Raw genomic sequence first — 19,813 nt, 5'->3', positions numbered from 1 at the left:
TACTCTCTGGCACCTCTTCATAGCGGGATACTTCTTTGTTTGGTGAAGATCTGCCTCCATCCGTTCCTATTCTTGGCTTCGACTCTACTTCTTATTCTCCAGTTCCTTCAATCCAGGGGAGTCTTTTCCTATTCACGTTCAGCCGCCTGTGAGAGTTTATGCCCATCGTCATCATGAGCGGCAAATAGACACCATCCCAAAGGCAACTGTGACACCTGCACCACCACTTAGCCAGCTGTCATCTCCTAATCCATGTTCTAACTCTCGGCAAAGTAATACTTACTTTGATTCTCCTATTATTTCTGGCCCACCTATGGACTTACCCATTGCTATTCAAAAGGGAACGAGATTTGTACTCAACACCGTATTGCTAAGGTGCTTTTGTTCAATTCTCTTTTTCCTTCTGATGTAGATATGTAGATAAGTCTCTTAAAGGGCTTATTTTAGCGAAAATAAGCCTTGAGTTGGGTCATGTATGTATTGGGACTTTGACCCCATGGGTTTGACTTGTAATTGGTTGCTTCATTAATTTAGTTAGAGTTAGGGTTAGGCCTTTCCTTTTTAGTGTCCAAGTCTATTTTTGAGTCTTCTATATAAGTTTGAGAGAGAGGCCAGCATTGTACACGAATTTGAATGAATAAAAAAGTTGCTTATGCAATGTTAAAATCCAGAGATAGGATGGGTGAGATGCCCAGGCTGAGATAGCCAACCCCACTTTTCCCCATCCCCTTCCATCGGTTCTTGAATCCAAACCCTAATTTTGTTCAAATTGATCTCAAGAGTGCTACAAGCTGCTGGGATTTCTTTCAACTAATTGTCACATTGATTTCTTGAAAATTACCACATTAAGATCATTGCTGCTTCAATAGGATACAAATTTGTGGGATTTTATTTGTTACTTCAACCAAGGAAATTGTTCCCTCATTTGAGTTCTTATTGTTCTCTTGGTTCCCTCATATGATTTTAGTTCTCGTTGTTCTCTTTGGAATCTCATTGCTCTCTTTCTTGTTCTTCGGAGATTTTCTATTTGATCCTGCCTGGGATTAGACTTATTCTGGTTCTACTCTTACATTACCTTCATATTATACCTTTGTGTCTTCCTTGTCATCTATTTCTATTCCCCAGAATTGGCAAGAAGCTATCACAAAACCCCAATGGAAGGCAGCCATGATTGTGCAAATGCAAGCCCTGAAAAAGAATGGTACTTGGGATCTGGTCTCTCTTCCACCATAGAAAAGGATAGTGAGTTGCAAATGAGTTTACACCATGAAGCAAAATATGGATGGGATAATGGACCAGTACAAGGCAAGGCTGGTTGCAAGAGGATTTACCCAGACTTGTGGTCTGGATTACTAGGAGACATTCGCACCACTTGTAAAAATGAATACTATCTGTGCGATTTTTTCTTGTATTGTGAATCTAGGATGGGATTTGTAACAACTTAACGTCAAGAAAGCATTTCTTCATGGTGAACTGCAAGAAGTGTACATGAAGGTTCCTCCTAGTTTCTCATGTCAAAATAACAAGGGAAAGGTTTGCAAGCTTAAGAGGGTTTTTTATGGGTTGAAGCAGTCTCCTCGCGCCTAGACTGGGATATTTCACAAAGCTATTGTGTCTATAGGTTACACTCAAAGCTATGCTGATCACCCCCTATTCGTTAAGCGGACTGGTTCCAAGATTGCTATCCTCATGGTGTACGTTGATGACATTGTTGTCACTGGGAGTGACAGAGGAAATTTCTCGCCTAAAGACTTACCTTGGTCAAGAGTTTGAGATCAAGGACCTAGGTAGGCTCCGTTACTTTCTTGGTATTGAGGTTGCCCACTCTACCAAGGGTATCTTTCTATCTCAACAGAAATATACCCTTGACCTTCTATCTGAGACAAGGATGTCGAATTTTAGACCGTCAGATACTCCTTTTGAAGAGAACGTTCATCTCACTAGTAAGACTGGTGATCCAGTGGATAAGGGACAATATCAGAGATTGGAAAGCTGATTTACCTATCCCACACTCGTCTTGACATTGCCTTTGTTGTTAGTCTGGTAAGCCAGTATATGCATGATCCTTACTCCTCACACTTGGAAATTGTGTTTTAGATCTTGCATTACTTGAAGTCTGCACCAGGAAAGGGAAACCTCCTCTCTTCTCATGGCCATTTATGAGTTAAGGCCATTGTTGTTAAAGCGCCTAGGCGAATCAAGGCGGTTGAGGGGATTAAAAAACAAGTCGACACCAACAAGGCGTCAAGGTGTCGCCTAGGTGACCAAGGCGACACTAGAAATCAAGGCGAGAGCAAGGCGCCTGGATGCCTAGGCAACACCTTGACAACTATGGTTGAGGCCTTCACCAATGCTAACTGGGCCAGCTCTCTAGATGGTCAGCGATCTACCACCAATTATTGCACTTTTGTGGGCGGCAACCAGATTACTTGGAGGAGTAAGAAGAGGGTAATTGTTGCTCGGTCTAGTGCTGAAGCTGAATTTCGTGCCATGTCACATGACATGTGTGAGTTGATGTACCTTCAAGGTCTCTTGAAAGACCTGAACCTTCACGTTTCCGTTCATATGATGTTTTATTATGACAACAAGTCCGCGATTAGTATTGCTCACAGTCCAGTCCAGCACGAACATACCAAGTATGTGGAGATAGATCGTCTGATCAACATTTCATCAAAGAAAAGTAAGATCAAGGGCTGATTTGTGCTCCCTTTGTAAAATCTGAGATCAATTAGCAGATGTTTTTACAAAGGGGTTAAGTAGTAAGTTGTCTCCCCAAGAATCACTTTTGAGTTTTGACACTACCCTCTACCATAAAATGCCAAAACGAATAAGGCCATCTTTTCTGAGGTATTTCGATGAGAAGTTAATGCTTTGATAGCTGCAGCTATCAAGGGAAAAAAATCCAGCACGTCGAGGGTAATACAAATAATAAGAAAAGGAATAGGACAACAAATGATGTAGTTGCAATGGAGTAGTTGGATCAATGTCATCCAGTATGGAGGCCTACGCGCAAGCTTGGGAGGTTAATGAAGTGCTGGTAGGGGTCTTATGGGCTGAAAACAAGCTTTGGGTAGTTATATTATAGGGTGGGCTTTTACACAGGATTCGTAGTTAAGCGTTTGAGTTAGATTAGGATGTTTAATAGATTTTATGAGTCCCATTTTTAAGAGCTTGGCATATGGGATTGGTATACCAGACCTGATTTCTTCTCTTCTCTCCCTCTTCTCCATTGATTACAAGGTTAGTTTCTGCAATGCCTTCATATCAATTTCTAGTTCTAATTCCATTCTTAACATTGAATTCCTAACTTTTCTGGTTTTTTGAAGTCCTACTCCAACTAGGATTTTTCTGAAGCTTCAAATCTAACCATTAGATTTAAATTCTGCTTCCATACTTAGTTTTGTTTTCCAAGTCTCATCTTAGATTTCTGAATATCATTAGGCTTGTTATTTGGTACTGAAATCAATCTCTAAACTGGTTTGTTTGGACCTTTCATTGATTCTCAGATTTAGGAATTCCTTTTCAAGTAGGAATTTTCAGATCCTAAGGAGCTGACCATTGGATCAAGCTTGATTTATAATATTATGTTCTCCCATCCGATTAAAGCCTTTGACCAGAATGGCTGAATCTAGTCCCTTGTTTCTCTGTTATTAAAATTCTCTGGAGATCTGGTTTCATTCCTTGTGAAACTATCATAAGCTGATCTCCCACTGGATCTGACAGTTACGGTATTAACAATGCAGTAATACCCACCCAATGGACAGTTTAAACGAGCTGTAACACACCACGTGGCTGAAACAGTAGATGTTACTTAGTCAAGAAATTCAGGTGATGTTAATGTAGTCCTAGATAGGTAGGAGACCTACTAGGAGCCAGACAACCAGGACCTGTAGAACTGCTGGTTCGATGGAGGCAGAATTGAGGTTTTAGGTCAAATTTAGGGTTAGGGTAAGGGTAATGGAGATGAGTCTTATATGGTAAAGCTAGGCAGGTTAGGGGAGTCTAATGAAATAGGTTTTATTGGTTTTGGATGAGTAGAAGTAGTTTAAATGTAATTGGGCAGCAACTAGGGTTAGAGTTTTGGGAAATAGGGAAGCGATGGAATCTAGGGTTTAGAGGTGGAGTTAGGGCAAGGGCTTTAGGTCGAGTGTGGGTAGGGTAGAGGGGAATATATGCTGAAAGTTACAGCTAAATCAGATGGTTAAATTTGGATTTATGGAGGTTTCCTAGTAGAAGTACGAGAGTGGGGTAAAACTATAATTTCAGACAATGGGTTGGGTGGATGGTGCTGGAATTTGAATCGAGTCTCTCTTAGGATTTGAGGAAGATTCGATCAAATTTTCAGCAGGTTCTAACAGTTAGATTTGGCTGGGCAAAATTCTCACGAAAATCACCTTGCATGTGACCTTCTAAAAGGGAAGAAGAATAGTTGCAGGTTTTAGGGTTCTAATAGATCCTATGGTATTAATGGTGGATGAGGAAAGTAGTAATGATTGAGTATTGGCAATGGGGATTAATGGAGCTGGGTTTAGAGGATTAGGAGAAGAAGGGTGATTGCTGAAACTGTAAAGTACTTACTTGAACACTGATCTTCAATGGCAGCAACTTCGAAGATGAACAATGGGGTCTCCAGATCTACAAGATGCAAGGAGATAAGTAGCAGCCCTCCCGATCTTCACGATGCAAGGAGTCGATTGGAGATCCACCAATCCCTTCACCTTGATATTACTCACAAGGCACACTCACGATGGAGCAAAGGCAGCAACAAAGGCAGCAAGCATAAAGCTGAGTTTTTATTAATCAAATTCGTGTTCAATGTTGGTCTCCCTTACAAACTTATATAAAAGACTCAAAAATAGACTTAGAGACTAAAAAGGAAAGGCCTAACCCAATCCTTAACCTATTAGCTAACTTAAACTGACTAGGAAACTAAAATAGACTCAAAATAAAGTCCTAATCCAGCCCAACTAAACAACTAAAAGAAAAACTAATAAAATCACTTAATTGAACCACTGGTTCAAACCAGCTTTAGACCGGTTCAATTTAAAACATTAAAGACATGAAAATAAACTAAGTATAGGGCTAATCCCGTATGCAACACATGTAACCCAACTTTAGGCCCATAAAAGTGGCATATTATATAAAAAACCCTTGGGATCAAAGGCCCAACATATATATATCCCAACCCTAGACTTATTTAAAAAGAAATAAGCCCATTTCGATGATGAATCTGCATCAGATGTACTCAGAAAACAACTACATGCTATACGATAAAAAAGATTGGCCATTCACAATATCTAATTCAACAACTTGGCATTGTAGTTACCAATTAAAACCAATGGACTAAAATAGATATCAGTAGCTGAACACAAAACATGATAAATAAGCAACCATCATCAACAGCAGCAACAACTACAAAATATTTTCCATTAACAATTCCTTGACCCCATGTGTAGATCACAGGTTCCAGCACAGGTGTAGCTGCAGGAACAAGACCCAAAAACCAATCCAGAATTGCTGTGGGAGACAGCCTGGTCTGATTTAGCCTGGTTCTTGGTTGGTTCGATGGAGCAAGAACCCGTCCAGGTTCATCTCCCCCACCCCCTATCGGACAGAAAAATTAAAGTGGATTTACTTCCAAAATTAAAGAGGAGATCAATCAAATATTTAAAAAGATATTTTCTATCCTATTTCCTATTATATCAATCAGCTATTTCCAACACATTATGAGGTATCATACAGTTCTATTGGGAGGAGATTTTGTGATCAAGAGGGCCCCACAGCCAGCTAGCTAGTGAATGCAATTGAAGACTCAATTGCCAATACGTGGAGGACTCTTACAGCTGTTTTAGATAGGTTTTTAATTAGGATATTATTCAGTAATTTGATGTAATTAGAGTAAGAGATAATTTAGGATTATTTTTTTATTTATCTATCCAGATTTGGTGGGCGCATGACAGCTTATGTGGAGTACTTTGAATCCAAGAAGGTTGCTGCCTTGTGTGGGGTTTTAGAAGTATAACACTGCAGATATTTTCTAGATTAGGAATAGGAGTTATGTTTTAATTGGATTTTTGTTTGGAAATATTTCTATAAGAACCTAGGATGTAATCAGTTGGAATTATAAATAAAGGAATAGGCTGATAATCAGCCAAGTCGAGTTTGAGAAAAGAGAAAGAGCTTGGTGAAAGCCATTAATGGCAGTGAAAGACAGCTCCTGTGAGAGACAGGTACGCTGAGAGGCCTTGGGGGAGAGACCTGGGAGAGAGTGGGATACTCAATCCAATTCTATCCTTCTCTATTTTCTATTTTCTTCTTTGTTTCTATTTCAGTTGATTTCATTGTGTGATCTGCTACAAGTTCATCAATTGTTGCCCAGTTTTTGAAGACCAAATCCGCATTAAACTTTATTCAAGAAGATCCTGCCTGGGGCTAGGTCCTTCGTGATCCAGCTCTACATTACTCCATCCCCACCCCTTAGAGAAACAACAGATCATTGCAGGTGAACCTCACATGGGACTTTAGAATGGAGAAAAAAAAAAAAAAAAAAACAAGAAGCACACACTTTAAAATACTAAAGATAGAAAAACAAATAGGATTATAGGATGCGTCAAAGGGCTCACCCCAATGCCAACTGGTACTCCATGCATATGTGGAACAGCAGACATATTAGCTGGAAAATAGAAGGAACCTTCGGATACTGGGGAAGGAGGCCTTAAAGTAGTTTGAGATGGGGTGAAACTCTTTGCATTGGGATTCAGCTTAAATTCCTACACCACAAAATTTCAACATTTGTTTCATGTGTCAGAATTAGAGACCATACTGAAATTAAAGAAGCGAAAGAACCAAAATGTGGCAAATTTAAGATCTAAATACATGTGAACATCAGAACCACCTTAGCATTAGGATTCAGTGATGATTTCTCTGAAGATAACGATCCCATAGATGAGCTTGGTGACAAACCCAGACCAGCTGAAGCTGATGGTGCACCTACACACTCTGAAGTGGATGACGTAGAACTACCTGGTCGTCCACGTGAGTTAACAGCTTGGGTTGCTCCAGATAACTTCCCAGATCCAGTAGAATCTGATGATTCACCCAAAATTGTGTTTTCATGACCTTTTGAGGAAACAGAAGATGGAGCAAATGCAGTAGCACTGGAAGATAAGCCCCCTTTATCTGATACAGCTTTCTTCATGTTCACTGATGATTGTAAATCTACAATAGTATAGACATTAGACAATTTCCAACAATTAACCATATATACTCACCATTGCAAAAAAAATAGTGTATAACAGACCAAATTTCTTTAAGGAAAGGAGTTTCACACATCCAAACTATAACAAGACCAATTCGTAGAGTCTCAAAAATGACAAATTCAAACCAACTAGAAACAAAACAAAAATTAGCTCATGTAGTAGCAAGTATAATTAAATGGGTAAGAAAAATCTTATTTTCTTCTCTTTTTTTTTCTTTTGCATGGGGGGAGGGGGGATGTGAAAGGTACATGTTGATGCATACATTTACGTTGACCTTCTGATGCAGGTGCACTACCTTAGACCGACCCAAACCATGATGAACCGGTCTCAACCTAGTTCTAGTTCAATAAGATATTTAGGATTTATTTTATTTGGGAAAGATATATAACCTTTTAGAAACTAGAGGCTTTAAGATTAGTAGAACGAAGACAGAGTATATGATGTGTAATTTTAGTCACGCTATGATAGATACCATGGTACTAAATCTCGTTTCGTTTCGGTGTTTCGGTCTGACCGAAATTTCCGAGATACCGAAATTTCGTCGAAATATGGTATTTTTCTGTGGGTGTAAAATGCCAAAATGACCGAGATTTCCGAAATTTTCGAAACGAGATTACCGAAATTACCAAGATTTTCGAAATACTCGAAATATTGTACGTGACTTTTTCAATATCTCGCGATATATCATGAGTCCATGATATTTCGTCATATCTCACGAGATATCGTCGAAATATGGTATTTTTCCATTTCGGATTGGTATCGTATCTCGGACGGCTCGAGATATACGAAATTTCACGAGATTTTGAACTATGATAGATACTGATATGGTGCGAACTAAGGAAAGAGAGATAGCGCAAAGTGACTACTTTAGATATCTGGGGTCAATCATAAATAAAGAAGGTGACATAGAGGATGATGTATCGTAGAGAATTAAAATGGGATGGATGAAGTGGAGAGGTGCATCCGAAGTGTTGTGTGACCGGCGTATTCCTTTAAAGCTTAAAGGAAAGTTCTAAAGGACTGTTGTACGACCGGCCATGATGTAAGGGGCAGAATGTTGGGCAGTTAAGAAGTGTCATATTGATAAGCTTTGTGTAGCAGAGATGAGGATGTTAAGATGGATGTGTGGAAAAACAAAGGATAAAGGAATGAACGTATAAGAATAGACTTGGGAGTCAGCCCAATCAGTGACAAGCTCCGAGAGAGTCGATTAAGGTGGTATGGTCATATTCAACGGAGGCAGGCTTAAAATGACCATAAGAGTGATATGATCCCAATAGAAGGAGCTAAAAGAGCTAGGGGCAGGCCTAAAATGACCATAGGAGAAGTGGTGAGGAAGGACTTGCAATCTTGCATAGTCTAAGTCTTGTACCAAGTATGACCTCAAACAGAGCCTATTGGAGGGCAAGGATCCATGTCGCAGACCCCATTTAGCTTAGACTCTCCTGACGTGTTGGGTTGTGCCTCTTTCCTCTATCTATCTTTCATCCTTCAGCTTTCACTTTTCATTTTTTTCATCTCTCATTTCTTTCCCCATCCCGTCTATCCCTTGTTTAGTTAAACTCTGTTTTCCTTACTATGTTCTGTTTGGATCCATGTAGCCGACCCCACTAAGTTGGGATAAGGCTGAGTTTGTTGTTGTTGAAAAAGATATATAATCTTTTATTTTTGGTAGCTATTAGACATGTAAGGAAATTTCCAATTTGAGTTTCTACTTTTATTAGTCTAAGTTTTAGAAAGTAATTAAGAGATAGATTTTAATTCTATTGATGCTTTAGACTTCAATTTGGAAACTTGATTTCATTTATTTGAGTTTCATTGAGTTTCTACTTTTATTAGTCTAAGTTTTAGAAAGTAATTAGGAGATAGATTTTAATTCTATTGTTGTTTTAGACTTCTATTTGGAAACTTGATTTCATTTATTTGAGTTTCATTGAGTTTCTACTTTTATTAGTCTAAGTTTTAGAAAGTAATTAGGAGATAGATTTTAATTCTATTGTTGTTTTAGACTTCTATTACGAAACTTGATTTCATTTTTATAAATAAGCTTGTAACCCAATTCATTGGGCAGATTTGAGGATGAATTGAAAGTTGAGTTTGAAGTGCTCAAGTAGCTGTGGCTTGTGCGATCTCCTTCTCCCCACCCCCCAACCCCTTTCTTCTTATGCGATTTCCCCTCTCCCCCTGCAACTCTGAAATTCCCTTCTTCCCTACCGGCCCCCCACCTACTTGGTATCAGAGCTGACGGATCCATCTCCTTCCCCATCAGCCTCTCTCACTCCTTCCCTGCTCTACTAGTCTTCTAGCAACCCTCACCCTTCCCTATCCCCAGTGCTGCACCCTCACTACAGCCCTTCAACTCCCCATCTTCTTCCTCGCTGTAACAGCAAAGAAGAAAAAAAACTGCCAAAGAAACAGACAAGTTGAAACCCTCCCAAGTCCCAACACCCACCTCCTTTCCGTCCCCCACGGTGAATACCCCCTAGGTCTCCGCCAAAAAAAATCTACTCTGTTGAAAAACAAAAAAGTCGAATAAAAAAAGGCCCTCTCCCTTCAATTCACAGCACTAACCCTCCCCCCACCACCCTCCTTTTCTTTTTTTCTGCAACTTTTTTCGACCCACCCCTTCGCCCTACATTTCCGCCAGCAACCAAAAAAACAGAAGAAAGGAGTACAGAAGAAAGAACGACAGACAGAGGCCCCACCCTCAAAAAAATTGCATACCTGGGTCAAGCTCCCACCACCTCTTCAGTCGAAATTGCAGTTCCCTGATCCTCAAAGTCGCAAAATCTCCTTGTCCAAGTCGACTTGCTGGTTATTTCTCCGAAGGTTAGAGACAGCTTAAACCCCCTTCCCATTTTTCTCGATTTATCCCTTTTAGTTTTTTTCTTTTACTTCCTAAAATGCCCCTCCTTTTAATCTAATTCTAACTTACACAATATTTTTCTTTTCCTTATTCTTTTTTAAAATTCCAGAATTGCCCCCCTCTCTTTAGACTTATTATAATTAATCATTTTTTATTTTTTATTCTTTCAAATTTACCCCTCCCCATCCATACATTACACCACACTTCTTTTCATCTCATTAGTTTTGCAGTCCAATAAATTACAATTCTGTCATCGTTATCATAAAACCACTAAATCATGGAGGCTGATCGATACGATTTACTCCTTTGAGTCCTTTCGATTAGAGATGGTATCCGTCAATTGCAAACAACACTTATTGATTTGAAGATAGGTTTTTGGGAGCTTGCCGAAAGTAATAACACCTATGATAAGGTGTCAAGCATGATAGAATCCTCCGAAAGCAGATCAGAGGTGCCCAATGAACATGACGATCAAGCTAAAGTGAAAGATCCAATGCTATTTAAGAATTGATCGACGTGAAACCCCACGATCAGATTCCCATCGAAGAGATGTCGTTTGCTAATAACCATCAGAAGATTGTGCTGGTTGATCATGAGATGCACTGGATCATCACCCCATCAAAGCCAATGTTTGTGGATGCCGATCTTGTGGTGCTGCTTCTTTCATTTTACAAAACTCGAGGTCAAGTTGTTCTCAACATCGGGGGATTGATGCAGGTGCACTACCTTGGACCGACCCAAACCCAATTGAGAACCCAAACCAAAATGAACCAGTGCCAATCTTAATCTGGTTCAATAAGATATTTAGGATTTATTTTATTTGGGAAAGATATATAATCTTTTATTTTGGATAGCTATTAGACATGTAGGGAAGTTTACAATTTGAGTTTTATTGAGTTTCTATTTTTATTAGTCAAAGTTTTAGGAAGTAATTGGGAGATAGATTTTAATTCTATTGTTGTTTAAGACTTCAATTAGAAAATTTGATTTCATTTTTATAAATAAGCTTGTAACCCAATTCATTGGGTAGATTTGAGAATGAAATGAACGTTGAGTTTGAAGTGCTCGTGTGATTGTGTGATCTCCTTCTCCCTCCCCCCTTTCCTTCTTATGCGATTTCTCCTCTCCCCTGCAACTTTGAAATTCACTTCTTCCCTACCGGCCCCCCACCACCATCCCTGATGGTTCAAGCTTTTAGGTGAAACGGTACTGAACATGCTATCAAAGCAGGGAGGTCAAGTGTTCGACTCCTGGGAAGTGCATCGGAAAAGTTTTCCCGATATTTTTTTCTCCCTCGGTGCCACACGAAGGAAATGCCACGTGAGCTCCACGTGCAAAGACCATGGGATCTTGGCCAGCACGAGCAGGGGAGTGTTGATGTATACATTTACACTACCCTTCCCCCACAGTTCGAGCTTTTAGGAGAAACGGTAGCAAACAATACTTCACAATCTTAGCCGTACTGAAGAAAACAACCAACAGTCAAACATTGGGAACAATTCTTTACCTCTAAGTACAGGCTAGCAATGTAATGGAACAACCATATGTACAAAGTAGCTATGGATTGATAACTGTAAGCGCTTCATAAGAACATGGAAAGAATGTGGGATCCAGAAAATTTCAAAGTTCTAGAAAGATAACAAGTACCACACACCGACCACGGTTAATCTTCAACCACACTGCCCCAAAACAAGGAATGCTCATCATAAAAATCAAAGTTGTCATACTGTCCTTGGTCCTTAAACATGATTATCTCATCCAGACTGAAGGTAAAATATTGTTGTACCTCTCTTTCAAGCTTTGAAGTTCTACAAAAATAAAACCCCTATTCCAAGAGTGGAAACGTCGGGTGCTCACTAACCCCAGACAAATTCCTTTGCAACTTCTAAATAAACACTTGGGTCACTTGACTAATCATTCAACAAAATCAGAGACTAGGCCAAAGAGATGCACACTCAATCCAATTAATGTAATACTGTAATTGAGTAATCAAAACAGTACCAAAACAGAATCTTTCCTCAAAGAATAAAATCCAGATTAGGGAGAATGTTAATAGAGAGAAATCAGATGGTCAGATCAGAATAGTACCCAGGTCGAGTTCTGTTCTATGAGTGAAGTGTTGAGAATAGGAGTTTAAGGGGTATTCTTGTACATAACCCCATGTATTTTATGTTTCTTCTGCTATTTGTATAAGGCCAGGGGCCCCTGTGTAATTTATTATTCTTTCCAATATAAGCATGTTTGTCTCTAGTTTGAGACACAACAGATTAAACACAAACCGTGTTTGCTCTTCTCTTTTTCTCTCTTCTTCTTCTTCTCCTTCCTTTCTAAAACTGAACATGGTATCAAAGCGTATTCTTCCTGGAGTTTGAAGGTGTTAGAAGGGTGTTTAGTAGGCTAAGAGTTGGTTTCTCCTCTTGGTTGTTGCTGGAGTTTGAACTCAAACCTACGGTTCTTCCCAGATCTGTTTCTCTCTTGTTTCTAATCCAAATGGAGAGCAACCAAGTGCTCTAGTTTCGTTTGGAGGTCACCTTTCTTCCCATTGTGTCATCTCAAGCCATTTGGGAGCATCCAATGGACAGGAGTGAATCTCGGCCAGGACTATTCTGCCTTTTTTTCCACCAGCCAGAGTGTGGGATTGGCAATAGCTCTTCAATAGAGCTTTGTTTGGGAGCTTTTTTGGGCTACCTACTATCGTTTCTTGGTAAGGAAGATTATTCCTTTTTACTCCGCTGCTGTTTGATGCTTGTGTGAAGTTCTACAAGTTATTTCAAGTTTTTTGGTCTAGTTTGCCTCTGTTTTTTCTGCTGTTTCTTGGGAACCAACTGTTCTTGCCTGAGGTGCTGTTGGTTGCTTCTCCCAAGTGTTTGCTTTGAAGCCACAATGGGTGAAAAAACTGTTGAGACATCTGAACTCCCAACGGTCGCAGCAGCCTTGCCTATCACCCCCTCATATGAGAATCCAAATGTTCAGCTCCCCATTGTCAAGCTTGACAGTAATAATTACTTGGATTGGTCACGGTCAATGATGCTCATTCTTCGGAGTAGGGGGAAGTTGGGATATATATCTGGGAGCTTTAAGGCCCCTTCCTTTGCTGACCCAGGTTACTCCAAATGAGAAACCGAGAACTCCCTTGTGATGACTTGGCTCATTTTTTCAATGAAGCCGGAGATTGGAAGAAGGTTTATGAGCAAGGAGACTGCCAAAGATATTTGGGATAGTGTTGCTTGTATTTTTGATAGAGTGGGGGACTCTACAAAGGTTTATCAACTTCTCCAACAGATTGTTAGCCTACATCAGGGTGACAAAAGTATCTCTGAGTACTATAGCCTTGTTGTGGGACTTTTGGAGGAGTATGATCACTACAGAGATCTCCAGCTGTGTCCTGTTGATGAGCCTAAAGTGCATCAGTTGTTTGAGAAGGAGAGGGTCATGTTCCTTCTTGGAGGTCTTAACTCTGAGTTTGAACCCTTAAGGGTACAGATACTTGGCCGACCAAGTCTTCCCTCCCTGGAGGAGGTGTGTGGTTATTTGTAGAGTGAGGAGACCCATAGAGGTGCTATGGAGACTACTCCCACTGTTGAGCGTTCTGCTCTTGTTTCATCCACTCCACAACACCGTCCTCCCTTCACTAAGGGGGCTAGTAAAGGTCGATTCTCCTGTGACTATTGTGGCAAGTCTGGGCATAAGAAGGAGTTTTGTTGGGATCTTCATGGGAAGCCATCCTCTACTGCATCTGGAGGATAGAGAGGACAGAAGAAGAATGGGCCTAAAGCCCATGTTGGGGTTCATGAGTCTAATTCATCCTCCCTCTCCAAAGAAGACATAGCAGCTTTTCGTCGGACTGTAGCACACTTGGATGGATCCTCCTCTACTGCTACCACTACTTCCACTGCTCTACAGGTCTCTACCTCTTCTGGCACCACTCCCTGCCTCATTGACTCAGGGGTCACAGATCACATGACTGGTAGGTCTCAGCTTTTTAATTCCTACTCTGTTTATTCTGGAAAAGATAAGGTAAAAAATTGATGATGGTTCCCTTTCTTCCATCTCGGGTAAGGGAGATGTCCAAGTTACTCCACTTATTCCTTTGAAGTCTGTCTTTCATGGTCCCAACTTTACTACTAATCTTCTTTCCGTTAGCCAATTGACTCAATCTTTGAACTGCTTTGTCACCTTTTTTCCCACCCATTCTCTTTCAGGATTTGGTGACGAAGAGGGTGATTGGCAGTGGACGTGAGACTGATGGATTATATGTTCTGGACACTTGTGCTTCCCCTGTGACGACAGCTCAATCTTATGTGTGTGGGCAACATGCCGGACGTACACAAGACGATATTTTGCTTTGGCATCAGCGTTTGGGACATCCTTCTTTTTCTGTTATGAGAAAAATGTTGCCACATTTATTTACCTTTTTTCCTGTCAATCATGTTTTTCATTTTGAACCTTTTCTTTTTGCAAAAAGTTGTAAGACAGTTTATCCATCTTCTAGTAATAGATCTATTTCACCTTTTCACATTGTTCATACTAATGTTTGGGGTCCTTCCCCTATTACTTCTTTACGTGGCTTCCGCTATTTTGTCTCCTTTATTGATGACTTCTCTCGAGTTACTTGGGTTTATCTCTTGAAACAAAAGTGTGATGTCTATGTTGCGTTTAAAAACTTTTATGAGTTGGTGTATACTCAGTTTCAAACTCGTATTCAGATTGTCCGTTCTGATAAAGGTGGAGAGTATATGTATGGTGGTTAGGAGTCCTTTTTTTCTGACCATGGCATTATCCACCAGGTGGCTTGTGATGATACCCCTCAACAAAATGGGGTTGCTGAAAGAAAAAACTGCCACCTGCTGGAAGTAGCCCGGTCTCTTTGGTTTACAATGCATGTTCCAAAAACCTTTTGGTCCGATGCCTTACTGCGATCTTTCTTATCAATCATATGCCCTCCAGTGTCTTGAACTTCAGAGTACCTCTTGAGGTCCTACCCTCACTTTCTTCTTCTTTCTCCCTTCCCCCAAGGGTCTTTGGTTGCATCTGCTATGTCCATATTAGCAAATCTGTCTGCACTAAATTGGATCCTAAGTCCTTGAAGTGCCTCTTTTTGGGGTATTCCTCTACCTCCAAAGGCTACACATGTTATCACCCTCCTACCCGTCGGTGGCTTATCTCCAAAGATGTTTCTTTCTTTGAAACCATCCCGTATTTTCAGTCACCTCTTTAGGGGGAGTGTCATGGTGGTAAAGTTGAAGAGGCTCCTGAGTTTGTATCCTTTCCTTCCTCCTCTCTCGTCCCTATTTCCCCATTTCAGATTGACAAGGGAAAGAAAAGTTCTGAGGATATCGTTGTTGAGGGGGAGTCTCCGAGTGCACAGGTGAACAGAGAACAGGGGGAGCTACTTGTGTATACAAAGGACAAGAGAAATCCTCCTTCATGGCTTCCTATAAAGAAGACCTGCCAAAATCCTCCTTCGTCTCCTCATCCTGAGCCTCCTTCCATTGAGACAGGTATACCTTCCTCTACTCCTACATCCTCAGACTTAGATCTTCCTATTGCTCACCGCAAAGGAACTCGAGCTTGTACTATACCCAGGTGTATGGCATTGATTATCAGAAAACCTTTGCTCCAGTAGCCAAGCATAACTCCATTCGGGTACTCCTCTCAATGGCTGCAAAACTTGATTGGCCATTATAACAACTTGATGTAAAGAATGCTTTCCTATATGGTGACTTAGAAGAAGAAGTCTACATGCACTCTCCTCCTGGGTTCAAGCATCCTAGTGGCAATGGAAAAGTGTGTCGTCTTAGGAAGGCTCTTTATGGCCTTAAACAATCTCCTAAGGCTTGGTTTGAGAGGTTTAGACAAGCTATCCTACAGAATGGATACACCCAAAGTCAAGCCGATCACACTTTGTTTATACAAAGGAAGGGCAGCACTATTACAGCTCTCATTGTATATGTTGATGACATTGTGGTCACGGGAAACAGCGAGGCTGAAATCTCAAAGCTTAAACTTTACTTGGCTCGGCAGTTTGAGATCAAAGATCTTGATCCATTGAAGTATTTTCTGGGGATTGAAGTGTCAAGATCCAAGCAAGGGATCAATGTTTGTCAGAGGAAGTTTGTCCTTGATCTACTTACAGAGACAGGGTACTTAGGGTGTAAACCAGCCTCCTCCCCTATTGATCAGAATCACAAACTAAGAGAAGATTGTGGTGAACCTCTTGTAGATGCTGAAAAATAAGATTAGTAGGCAAGCTAATCTATCTTTCCCATACCCAACTTGACATAGCCTATGTTGTCGGCGTGGTAAGTCAGTTTATGCATGCACCCAAAATGAGACATCTTGATGCAGTTTATAAGATCCTCAGATATTTAAAGTCATGCCGTGGAAAAGGTCTTCTCTTCTCTAGAAATGGTCACTTGAGGATTGAAGCATACACTGATGCTGACTAGGCTAGATCTATTTCTGATCAAAGATCCACCTCAGTATACTGTACTTTTGTTGGTGGAAATTTGGTTACTTGGAGAAGTAAGAAGCAACCTGTGGTGGCTAGGTCAAGCGCTAAGGCAGAATTCAGAGCCATGGCTCACGGTGTGTGAAATCTTGTGGCTGAAGCGACTTGTTCAAGAATTGGGATTTGAGACTGTTAAACCTATGAGTTTATATTATGACAACAAGGCAGCCATAAGTATTGCCCACAACCCAGTGCAACATGACAGCACTAAGCATGTTGAGGCTGATAGACATTTTATCAAGGAAAAGATTGAGTCAAAGACCATCTACACCCTTTTTGTGAAGACAAATGAACAAGTGGCCGACATCTTCACCAAAGGACTTAGCACTCATCACTTTATTGAACAAGCTGGGTATGTATGACATATACCACCCAACTTGAGGGGGAGTGTTAAGAATAGGAGTTTAAGGGGTATTCTTGTACATAACCCCATGTATTTTATGTTTCTTCTGTTATTTGTATAAGGCCAGGGGCCCCTGTGTAATTTATTATTCTTTTCAATATAAGCATGTTTGTCTCTAGTTTGAGACACAACAAATTAAACACAAACCGTGTTTGCTCTTCTCTTTTTCTCTCTTCTTCTTCTTCTCCTTCCTTTCTAAAACTGAACATGAAGAACCTTTGCTGAAAACCTGTGATCAATCCGATGGACATATCTAAAATAATGAACCAGTCCTTGTTGCACTAGGAAAATGGTATTTCAGTCAAATCACAAATCAGACTAATAAACTGAAAACAGAATATTAATCGCCAATCGAATCTGATATATGACAGAACTATGCAGCAACAATAACCCAACAGAATGATCAAATTGAATCAGTAATCAGAAGTGCAGAAATCGAGGGTAGACCTTGGTGCAATGGTTAGGTTGCTCCATTGTGACCAAGTGGTCACGGGTTTGAGTCACTGGAAACAGCCTCTCTGCGAAGCAGGGGTAAGGCTGAGTACATTATGACCTTCCCCAAACCTCGCAGTGGCGGCAGCCTCGTGCACTGGGTACGCCCTTTTTAATCAGAAGAACAGAAATCCAGAATCTGGGAATAAAGGGCAGAATTGGAATAATGAAATTCTCTCTAGATCGGCAGGTCTGATCTGAAAGAAAATTGAATTGAGTTCTTCCTTTAGGGTTTAGAATATCCAGTCAAAAGTTGATGGTAATCTAATGGCTGGATCGCCTAATCTCAAAAAACATGTAGCATATGATCTTCTAAAAATAAAGGTTCTAGTTGCAGGAAAATAGTAAGAATACTTACTGTTGTAATATGGGTTTAAGGGTAGTTTTGTCGTAAGGGAAATTCTGTCCTTGCACCTATCCTAGAATGTTCCTCATATAATTATAAATAAAAAGAGGCTGTGATCAACTAGACACAAGCCATTTGTCCATTCTCGACGTGGTATCAGAGCTAGGATCTACACCGGGATCCTAACCCTAATGCAAACCATCCCGAAACCCTAGAACCCTTTCTACCTTTCTTTTCGTTTTCTGCGCCTACAGCTCCACCGGGATCCTAACCCTAATGCCAACGATCCCGAAACCCCTCTCCCTCCCTCCCTCCCTCCCTCCCTCCCTCTCGTTGATGATTTATTTCAGGATCCTTTTTGGGTGTTGATCTATTGATTTTGTATTTTGTCCGACCAGCAGTTATGACTGATTCTGAAATCTCCACCACCTCTCTACCGGACATGAAGGAGCAAATCAGTATGACTTCCTTCAGTTCCCTGCCAGCACCATTAAGTTGAATGGGAGCAATTATCTCATGTGGTCAAGATCTTTTTTTTGACTATTGGTTCTTGTGGTCTTTCTGATTACATCACATGAAACTCTACTATGCCTACTGATGGTGGTCCTGCCCAAGATAAATGGATGACATCAAATTTTCTCGTGATGTCATATCTCATCAAATCCATGGATCCTAACATTGTTGGTGGCTATCTCCTTCTCAACACTACTGACAAGATTTGGAAGACAACCAAGGACACTTGTTCTCAGGTTGGTAATGCTGCCCAGTACTATGAGCTCCATCAGAAAATAGATGCTACAAAGCAGCAAGAATTATCCCTCTCCCAATATTATTCTAAGCTGTGTGGCATGTGGCAACAACTTGATTTTTATTTATGGGCCCTTCACTGCTATTTGTGATGTTGATGCCACAGCCTTCAAGAAGTGGGAAGGTCTTCGGGTGTTTGATTATCTTGCCAGACTAGATATGGAGTACGATCAGATTCGGGCTCATGTCTTGAATCGTGATCCATTCCCGACTCTTGAACAAGTGTATGCTATTGTGCAATCAGAGGAGAGACGCCACACTGCTATGGTTCACCCAGTTACCCAAGAGCAATCTGCCCTCTTCACCAGCCCCCAGCAGATATCTCGTGGGGGTCCTCATACTACGGGTGATCATTCCACTGTTGATCGCCCACTGGTGAAGTGTGATTTTCGTGACAAGAAACGATACACCAGAGACAAATGTTGGACATTACATGGGCATCCCAATGATACCCGGGGACGTAGGCAGGGTTGTCCTTCTACAGCCAGGGCTAATCAGACTTCATTTGAGGACACTACATCAGATCAACCCCTTTCCCAGAAGGAATTTCAACATATTCACCATCTCATGACTCAGCTGGACATCACTTCTTCATTGGGTCCTTCTGCAGCCTCTGCTATCTCACTGCCAGGAACCTCTGCTCCATCTACTTCTAAGTTCTAACCCGTCAGGTATTTCTTTTGGTGTCCAATATGCCTCGGTCATGTCCACATCTTGGAGAATTGATTCGGGAGCCACTAACCATATGACAGGTTCTCCCTCTGAATATCTCTAATATTTTCCATTTGTCTGGTAACAGTAAAGTCCATGTAGCTGATGGTTCTCTTTCATCTATTTCTGGGAAGAGCACCATTAAGTGCACTCCTTCTCTTTCTATTTCTTCTGTCCTACATGTTCCTCAATTTTCTACCAATTTACTATCCATTAGTAGCTTGACTCATGATTTGCATTGCACCGTGACTTTTTTTCCTACCCATTTTGTTTTCTAGAACTTGAAAATGAGGCGTACGATTGGCAATGGTAAGGTGGTTGGTGAACTCTACCTGCAGGACAGCTCTTCATCAGTTTCATCAGCTTTGGTTTCTCGTTTTGACTCATCTGATTCTACCTTGGCCGAACTACATAGGTG

The 19,813-nt window shown here is 40.8% G+C and overlaps 1 protein-coding gene across 1 annotated transcript in view; it reads right to left on the bottom strand.

The window, feature by feature from the left end:
* LOC122654693 (polyadenylate-binding protein-interacting protein 4-like) overlaps window positions 1-19,813 on the bottom strand; it is a 59,726-nt gene that overhangs the window by 17,258 nt on the left and 22,655 nt on the right. Inside the window, exons 12-13 of the mRNA XM_043848902.1 lie at window positions 6,896-7,218; window positions 6,624-6,770 (exon numbers count right to left, since the gene is read on the bottom strand). Of these exons, the coding sequence (XP_043704837.1) occupies window positions 6,624-6,770; window positions 6,896-7,218 (470 nt within the window). The remainder of the gene's footprint in view (window positions 1-6,623; window positions 6,771-6,895; window positions 7,219-19,813) is intronic.

This window comes from Telopea speciosissima, chromosome 3 (assembly GCF_018873765.1).
Source record: "Telopea speciosissima isolate NSW1024214 ecotype Mountain lineage chromosome 3, Tspe_v1, whole genome shotgun sequence".
NCBI classification, from domain to species: Eukaryota; Viridiplantae; Streptophyta; class Magnoliopsida; order Proteales; family Proteaceae; genus Telopea; species Telopea speciosissima.
The sequence above is the reverse complement of the archived record's forward strand: the minus strand, read 5'-3'. Positions and strand labels throughout refer to the sequence as shown.